The 9,031-nt window shown below is 36.8% G+C and overlaps 2 protein-coding genes across 2 annotated transcripts; one reads left to right on the top strand and one right to left on the bottom strand.

Annotated features, from left to right (window-relative positions):
- Positions 1-306: 306 nt before the first annotated feature.
- On the top strand, positions 307-823 carry LOC149657545 (uncharacterized). The gene is made up of 3 exons (XM_089844802.1): positions 307-392; positions 462-610; positions 675-823. The coding sequence occupies exons 1-3, from the start codon at positions 382-384 to the stop codon at positions 815-817; spliced, it is 303 nt and encodes a 100-aa protein (XP_089700928.1). The 5' UTR covers positions 307-381; the 3' UTR covers positions 818-823.
- A 357-nt stretch (positions 824-1,180) lies between these two features.
- LOC149657544 (uncharacterized) lies at positions 1,181-2,017 on the bottom strand. Its single transcript, XM_089844694.1, has 2 exons — positions 1,860-2,017; positions 1,181-1,421 (listed from the first exon to the last, which is right to left on the bottom strand). The coding sequence occupies exons 1-2, from the start codon at positions 2,015-2,017 to the stop codon at positions 1,181-1,183; spliced, it is 399 nt and encodes a 132-aa protein (XP_089700820.1).
- Positions 2,018-9,031: the final 7,014 nt, after the last annotated feature.

The following is a 9,031-nucleotide window of genomic DNA, read 5'->3' as shown; positions in this document are numbered from 1 at the left end:
TTATTTTTTATACAATAAACTAATGGGTGGATCTTCTTGCAATTTTAACCACATATTGAGGGCCCGAATTGTAGTTCTGTGGATTTTTTCAAAGCAATTAATACGATACAAAAAAAGTTATACCCAATCAAATAACCATCCTTATACATTAAAGTCGGTATGAAGTCTTATCTAAGAGAGCTATCGCTCTCCTAGAATAAATCAATTCCTTCCAACAAAGGGACAATGCCACATCATAAAATCCTTCAAATTGTTGAGAACAAAAGATTTCAGAAAGATATTGCTATGATTAGTGGGAATGGTGAAACAAGCTCTTTGGAGGGATTTCATTCAACAATTTTACATTTTGCTCCAAAAAATACCCACTTTTTCTACGAAGGAATGCAATCAAGGTTTGCTATTTTATTTTCTTAAAAGGTCTTTCGGTTCATGTGTTGTTTCAAGAGTATTTATTTTCTTAGGATTGCATTAGCAGCAATGCATCATAACGAAAACTGTGAAAAGAAAATTAAATATAATGAGGATGATGAGGCTCAGTGCACAGTGAAATACCCAAAAGCCAAGAAAGGTGAAGCAGTTTTATCGTACAAAAAGGAAAATTCAACTTATAGTCAGTTAAAATGCATTTTAAAACTTATTGAACCTACATTAATTATCAATGACATTGTCCTTAGATTACGTACAAGATCTATTTAAGGAAGTTTTGCGCAGAAGAGAGCAATATCCTACTTATGAAGATGCTGCTAAGAATTTAGAACCTAGCCTTATATCACCCCCCTTTCGCTTTCATACGAAAAACCTGACAAGGCACAACTGAAAAGAAACCGTGAAAGCAGATTTAAAAAATATGATATTTAATCTCGTAAAGGAACTTTTTATCACAAATTTTATGGCTAATTTTAATTGAAAATAAAATCATTGTTGCTGCTGAAAGTTATTATTAAATATCAACAAATCCTTTGTAAACGTTGTCAGGACTAGGAAATCTTTCTCTGATACTTTTGACAACACAAGCTGGTATCACTGCTCTGTTGTTTCTTCCCAGATTTGTACGATAAACAAAACCAATGAACATACGGTAGGCTGTGTAGCGATATTTCTTTATTTGGAGTTGAAATTAGAAATATAGATTAAACTATTTGGCCAGATTCACGTTAACGGAATTAACCCCAACAATGTCCTAATCCAACTTGTTTGGATCTCTTGCATTTTGAAGGTGTTGTTGCCGCATTTCTCTACGGGTGTAGAGGCCCCACACTGCATCCAAAACTGCAACATTGAGACATACTCCGGGAAAGTCTTGGTGCATTGTTATGCACCCGTAATTTTCTTCATCAGTTTTGTTTCTCACAACTAGTTGCTCTCTACAACAAACACATTCCTCCTCAGTCTCCATTACCTGACACTGATGACATGTGCACCTATAAAAGTTGTTAGACTATATTATAATAATTTCTACACATAAAATTACTATAGTCAGAAGCGCATGACATACGAAGTGATTTTCTAGACTCTTTGGTAGACCCGTCTCATACGGAAAGATTTTTATTTGAGTCGGCACTAGCCACCTAAGGGGGATACTGACAAGAACTGCATCGATTTATTAGGGTTGCCGTCTGGCGAGAATAAGGGGAACTATTTCTAGACGGTGATATATGCGTACGCACCTACAAAATCCACCCGAACCCCACCCGCTTGGATTTCTCGGCGCGAGAGGAAAAATAAAGTTGGAAAGGGGGCTGACATTCCCCCCCCCCCTTGATGGTAAAAGCTTTCCGTATAAGACGGCCGCTATGTTATGCATAATAGAAAATCACTTCGTATGTCATGCGCTTCTGCTATAGTGCAAAATAGCCTACCACGTGTGAGCATTAAGCTGGCGCTCACCAAAATCCGAATCTGTGGTACTGCCTTCTGAATCCATTTCTCGGATGTTTTCATCATTTGATTCACTAGAATCACTACTACCTGTACTACCTTCAGGCTCAAACCTGTATGGCTGTACAACGTTCGACATTTAAAACTAACCTCTCAAACTTCTAAAACTTTGAAATTGAAAACCCGCGCTAGTTATTATCGATAGGGAGACAGCTAGGCCTAGAGATAGAAAACTCCTCTGACGTCACCGTGAATATTCTTCCGTTTTATCACGTGACTCTATAATTTCCGGTAGTTTTGTCGTCTGCTAGGATCTTTAGTTTTAAACAAAGATATTTAAATATCTTGATTCAAATATTTGTTTTTATTATTTTTCCCATTCATTTCGGTGCTTTTTGAACACTTTAGCATAGGTTTAATTTTTACTGGATGTGTCCTTTAAGCAAATATCCATCATTAAACGTTGATAAGAAAGCTAAAAATCCGTGGGCGAGTTTATTTTGAATATCTTCGCGCAATTAAAGCGGATTCTTTCAAGGCTTATCCTTTCGGTAAGATGTGAAAGCGCGTTGTCAATAGCGCCATTGCTGACGCATGCCCCTGAAGGAACCCTATAAATATTGAAACTGCACCTACTTTAAAGACCTTTAATAATCACTCACAGGGTTTGTTTGCAAAGAAATTGTCACAAAAAATTCGCCATATTAGGCATTATCAAAAAGTGGTTCAATCTGGAAAAGTTAAGAAATCAAACAAGAGTAAGAAGGCTGCCGCTATGGAGATGGAAACCCCGATGGACATTGAAACTTTGAAGCGCAACCTACTCTGTGAATGGAACAAAGACAGAAGAAATATTTCTACTATCCTAAAACTCTCTAGGGAGACTTTCACTGAAAGCCGTAAATGGATTGTAGAAAACCCATTATCAGTCACTGAAATCTTAGAGATTTATCCTTACCTTGTAGAAAAACCTTATGTAAGTCTCAAATATTATATAAACATAAATTATCTTAATTATTTTGTTTTAATCATAGCTTAAAGCAGAATTTTCGCTTTTTAACGGAATGGAAACAAAAGAGGAACAATTTTTTACCAACTATGAAAAAGTTGCTGCATTAATTTTCCCACATGAAGATACCGTAAGATGTAGATTGTTAATAGGCAATAGAGAGCACAATTTTGTCGTCTGTCTTTTAGTTTAGTGGTGTGCTTATGTGTTTTACATACCCCAACTACGTTTAAAAGAACATAGGAGTATTTATGTAACCAACCGGAATCGAAAAGTTACGCCACAATGCAAAGAAGGTAACGTTTTGGTGTAAAATTCGTCAGTTCAATTTTTATTTTACACCACAATTTTTTCTCCTTCACTGTGTGCCCCAACTTTTCGACTTCAGTAAGTTACATAAATACTCCTTTCTTCGGTCTTATAATGTAGAAAACGTGGTTGGGTATGTAAAACGCATGATTATATATGCTTTATAAGTACACCACTGATTTTACATAGAATTTACCTTGTTTCACTGAAAATATTTGCATTTCATTTGTAATTGTGTATTTTTCCTAGGAGAAACTGAAATCTGATCAAGTTGTCCTACAATTCTTAAAGAAACTAGAAGAACATTTAATACCTCAACAGAAAACTAAATCTAAGTCGAAACCAAAAGTTCCTAAAAAGAGTGTACAGTATTCCGTTATTCGTCTCAAGGATGTAAGAGTGAAATTTTTTTAATGTAATAGTCGTGCAGATACCTTTCAAAATGGCAATTACTACGTTTTAGTCTTAGCCATAGGGTTTGAAATGCGTTTGAACGTTTGCCCATTTGTCTTTTATGTTCTTTTTCGTTGCAATTATAAACAAGTTGGGAAACCAAAATTAACCTCTCCGAGCCGAGACGAATTTACTTTCCAAACACAGGTCCGCCAGCCAATGAGACAAACCGGAAATACATAGTTCAAATCGGCGAGATATTGCCAAGATCATTTGTAAAGTTTAAAGCGTTTAATAATTTCCTGCGTATCATCAATAATTCTAATGAGGACCTACTATCTATCACTTAATTGTATATTTAACTTTCGGCTCACTCTGAACCGTTAAGACCTCCTATAAGAGGACACGAAACAAGGTCAATTCTGGTTAAAGTCTAGGGTATCTTATTTCTTAGACCCAATCGTTTCAACACGTATGGAGAGATGAAGTATTAACATCCTTATTATCTAATGAAGCTTCTGGTACCACGCATTTGCTTCTATATCGAGTCAAGGTTCAAAATTCATTAAATTTTTTTGCCATTTTTTTGTTTACTCCAGAAGTAGTTTAATGTTCGGGAGTTAGTGGTTCACAGTCAGCGTAGTTAACATGGTGTTAATGACTCATTACCCAAATTCGACATTGTATTACTAATTAAAAAAATACCTGATTCCACATTCAAAGGCGAGTACAGTTCGTATAATTCTTCTCTTCTAGAGAAGTGTAACTACCACAAAGCGGGATAACATGATTCTTCCCAACATCATTTTACATTGGGAGCAAGGTTACTGAACCGAATCACAGACGTAACGATAAATAGTTCCCTCATCATTAATATATTAGCGTTTAACTATTTGCAAGTTCTGGATTTTTGTCCCAGGTCAAGACTAGGTTTGTGGGTTGATTGCTGAGGATTTAGTACCAAACAGTTGTAGAATTGAACCCCCACGGTGTGATGCCCATCTGAAGTTAGTTTTCCCTCTATCGTTGGGCCAGAGCTGATAACGCGTGGAAACGTATCATCTACTCCTTACATTCACAACGAAATGGACATGAACGAATTTGAATTTTAGGGAATTGATAGGTATTTTAAATACAGGTAGAATTTGCATTTTAAAATAGACAGGGTTCGAATTAAAAAAACCCAGCCCAAAAAAACCCCGGGGGTTTTATTGGGTTTCACCCACCATAAAGCCCACTAAAAACCCACTTAATAAAACCCAACACTAAGATCTACAATTTTGATGAGTTTGAATATTAGAATAATTTCATTTTATAGGTATTTGTTGTTTCGACTTCAAAAGTACCTTTTAATATTATTTATTATTTTTTATGAGGCATTTTAAGACTTTTTTATTTAGCAGTTACATTTGAAAGATAATTTCTTAATTTCTACCATGAACACAGCTGGTAAAGATAACCCCCCCCCCCAAAATCCCAAGTACCCAATAAAACACGGTGAGCTGGGCTTTTTAAAAACAATCCCGGTTTTTTTTTGAAAAATGAAAATAGATAATGTTATCGTTGATTTGCAAAATACGTCAATATAGGTATGTCCAAGAGTACACTATGAATGTTACGACATTAATAGTGAGTTAATCAACATTTTGTCGCCTTGTTTAAACCAGACTTCAGTGTATCCGAAGGTTGATTTTTCTTGATTGCAATTAACACTTTCATTTCTTGTTAGGAAACATGGGATATGTCCGACGTAGAAGGGCGATACCTTGTCGTATCGGAATTTGCGAAACGAGCCCTCAACATAAAGTATTTTTCAGAGTATTTGGAATTAGATTCGACTAGTTTGCCGAACGAACTAGGCATATAATTCCACGCTCGTTGGGTCAAATTAACAGGAGGGTTCAGATCACAAATCTACAGGATTATACAATAAGTTTTGGATAAACACAAGTTGGGAAAACCAAAATATTACCTCTCCGAGTCAAGAGGAGGCCTACTTACAAAGTTATTTACCCAGATATGGAAATGTTTCTTTTTTTATGAACAAATACTGAAGTTAATTTTATGAAATATTAAAGAGGTATACAAAGCATAGCGAATATACTGTAAATCAGACGACATTTTACATCCAATAAGGATATACTTGTACACATTAAAATCATCCGATGAGGGAAAAACGGGAAATGAAGAGCTCACCAAAAAAGACAGCGGATTTTGGAAAACGTTAACCGGTGAGCTCTGTCGTATAGCTTTGCTGAACGCTTTTCTCCGGTCATCGGTGTTTTAAAAATTACGCTAGTGCAATAAAGCGTGCAAGGTACCAAGGCTTAACAAAAATTGTATGATAACATATTTATAGAGATAGATAAAAACAACTTTTATAATTAAAATTAGAAAGACTAACATGTCTCTTAAAATTCTCGCGTGATCAACTGGTTTCACGCCAATTAAATAGGTATAGTCCCATCAGAATCAGCAAGAGCTACTTGTAATAATACCTCCATGTTTTTACCGCCAAGCTGAGAACTACGCGTTTTACGTCACGTTATCCAAAAACCCGACTATTTTCTTTGGTGACCGCGCTGAGCGCTGAGCACCGTGACGTCAAAATTCAAAAACAAAATCCCTTTCTTTATGACATTGCTAACAGCGCTGAGCTCTGCTGAACGCGGCCCAGATTTTCACCATGATGCTTTATTCAATTATATAATCTAAGCCTGATTATTTAATAGTGTATTTAACTTTCGGCCCACTCTGAACCGTTAATGTCTCTGCATTACAGAAACGAAAACCAAACCCAAGCGTTCACTTTTGGGTTCACTAGGCCTATTGAAAAATGAAAGTTCATTTGACCGACATAGTAGCGTTCTTCTTGTTATCAATAACGAAAGGATTATGCTATAAACAGATGTAGTATAGCTTAAGTAATATATAAACATCCATTTCAAATAATAATTATATAAAATATTCCTGGGATATCAAAATGAAACAGAGCTTTAAAGCTACAAAACTACTAAAGGCATACAAATTACGAAAAATATTTCCATATATTAATTTTACATTATGAGAAAACCAAATATTAAGGTTTTGTAGAATTTCTTTCCACATCAACACAAGGCGAACCGCTAACGCGAAGCACTAGTGTAACAACGGACGGACACACACAGACAAACACATAGACTGCTGTTTTACCCTTTCCGTATTAATTTTTTTTTTGAGAGACAAGATTACTTTAAATACTAAAATAAATATAATTATTATAATACATTTTCTTCGTTAGTTGTTCGCCTTATTGAACGTTACATCGTTTTGATAAAGAACAATTAAACATTCTTGAGAGACTTGACTAATATTGGCGTTTGAAATGAAGCATACGCCGTTTGCTTCGCCTTACTCAAATAGGTAGTATATAAGGGTGTCGAATCGCAGCTTTGGATAAGAACATCACAATTGCGTGAACCTTGGCGGAAGACCCCGTCAATGGAAGGCTAGACGTTTCATGTAACCCTAGCCGATCGCCGCGTATGTCTTAACCTTAAGGATGATGGTGGTGTTAGAAGCCATGTGTGCAGACTGGTGTCCATGTGGGATGGACAAAGAATAGAAGATGGTGGTGTTTAGAAGCCAGTAAGTACAGACTGGTGTCCATGTGGAATGGACAAAGACGAGAAGCTGGTGGTGTTTAGAAGCCAATAAGTTCAGACTGGTGTCCATGCGGGTGGACAATTGAACAGAATTGTTAAACAGGCAATGGAGTAATAGCCTGTAAGTCGAATACAATTTCCGGGACAGCAAATGCGGTCTGGAAATTGAATACACGTTTGCTCCGATTTGCAAACTGCGAACGCGGTCACGTGGGTGTTACAACGGACAGACAGACACACAGACACGTCGAAATTAGAACCTCTCCGTGACATACGTCACTCGGAGAGGTAAAAAGCCATTGTAACTTTGCGTGATCCAATGAGAGTTTGTGATCTGCACTATCCTGTATGTTAATTTAACGATTCCTGAATGTGGCTCTTCGTTTTATTTGAAACATTAACGTTCTCTCCGCTAACTTATGCAAAATTGAAAACTTAATACCTCAATGTTTTTAAACTTTTTGAATAAATTTAGAATGATTTTTGAAGGGCATAAATTGAGCTATTTTGACGTTGGAAAAATCTATAATGAACCAAATTTTCTCAACGTAAGTGAACGTATAGCTAATATTTAAACGATTTTATTACGTGCCCACAAAGAGTACCTATATGCAAAACCTAACATCGTTTTAGAATGCTCATGCTGCGATTTTCCATGTTACACGCTCATTTTTCGATGGCCGACAGGAATATTTCAGTCCGACTCCGATCTTGGGCACTTTGAACACGATTATAGTGTCCGCCGCCCCAAAGAGAGTCGTGTCCACTACGTTGTCCTTTTTACATATGGACACTCCGGTAAATTTTGCAATTACAATCAACTCAATACCCAATTCAAAGCGGTCCATTCTTGACTAAATTAGGTGCTTATTTTAACGGGATTAACCTTGGTAGTTCTGTCAATTTTGCTCGTCATTCACTCCATTGTAACGAACAAATACAAGTCGTTACCAACCAAGAAAGTGGTCAAGAAAATGACCCAAGAAACCATGGAGAATGTCTGGGAGAACGCGTCGCTCTTGTGCGCCGAACGTAAGCAATATTTGATAACAATTCCCCTTTACATAATATCGTATAGCGCGAAGAAATTTCGCATGTAAAGGATATAATAATCGAAAAAGCTTTAATTAAATAAAATTATGTTCCTTAGCGATTCCCGCCGTTTTGCCTCACAGTAGTTGTCGTCTGCTCGCTGCGTCGTGGGTGATCGGAGTGACTTTCATTCTGTTCTTCTTGTGTTGTTACTTGCGAACGGAATTCACGGCGGAAAGTTACAGTCGCATCGACACTCTCTCGGACTTGATCAAATCGGGAATCCCTCCTATTATCTTTGAAGGAAGCGGTGCTTTGAAAGATGTTCAAACTTTGGTAAAACGGCTTCTTCATTTTAGTCATCTATTCTTATGACGTCATTTTTGTGTCTCTGTAGGCAGACGAGGATCCGGTAATTAAGGAATGGCTAGACGCACTCGATCAGGAGAATATTTTCAGCAGCCCGATAGAATACTTAGAATGTGATGGATACATTCCAATTCTTTCCGGGAAAAAAGTTCTAATCACGGAAGATTATTTTCTTGGTTTGGTTCGTGGGACAACTGCTGGCCGATGATTCCGAGAGTAAAGAGTTTTTCGTGAAGAACGGAGGACTTTATTTATCGCAATACAATACCACATGCCGTCGACTATGTACAAGGCTTTTTCAACACATCTTGGATGAGAAGCACACCACAACTCCACGAAAACTTGCATCTAAGGTTGATTCATACGAATTTGATGGTAAATGATTAACAAATTTGAT

Source organism: Phalangium opilio, unplaced genomic scaffold (genome assembly GCF_054372755.1).
Source record: "Phalangium opilio isolate 3A_F unplaced genomic scaffold, DU_Popi_V2 ptg000077l_1, whole genome shotgun sequence".
Taxonomy (NCBI): Eukaryota; Metazoa; Arthropoda; class Arachnida; order Opiliones; family Phalangiidae; genus Phalangium; species Phalangium opilio.
The sequence above is the reverse complement of the archived record's forward strand: the minus strand, read 5'-3'. Positions and strand labels throughout refer to the sequence as shown.

What these genes read in the sequence shown, in the direction of transcription:
- LOC149657545 (XM_089844802.1), top strand. An exon ending in AAAGGAAAATTCAACTTATA is followed by an intron (nt 611 to 674) that starts GTCAGTTAAAAT and finishes CATTGTCCTTAG; the next exon opens with ATTACGTACAAGATCTATTT.
- LOC149657544 (XM_089844694.1), bottom strand. Translation starts at nt 2,017, where the DNA reads ATGTCGAACGTTGTACAGCCATACAGGTTTGAGCCTGAAGGTAGTACA. An exon ending in CAGCTTAATGCTCACACGTG is followed by an intron (nt 1,422 to 1,859) that starts GTAGGCTATTTT and finishes CAACTTTTATAG; the next exon opens with GTGCACATGTCATCAGTGTC.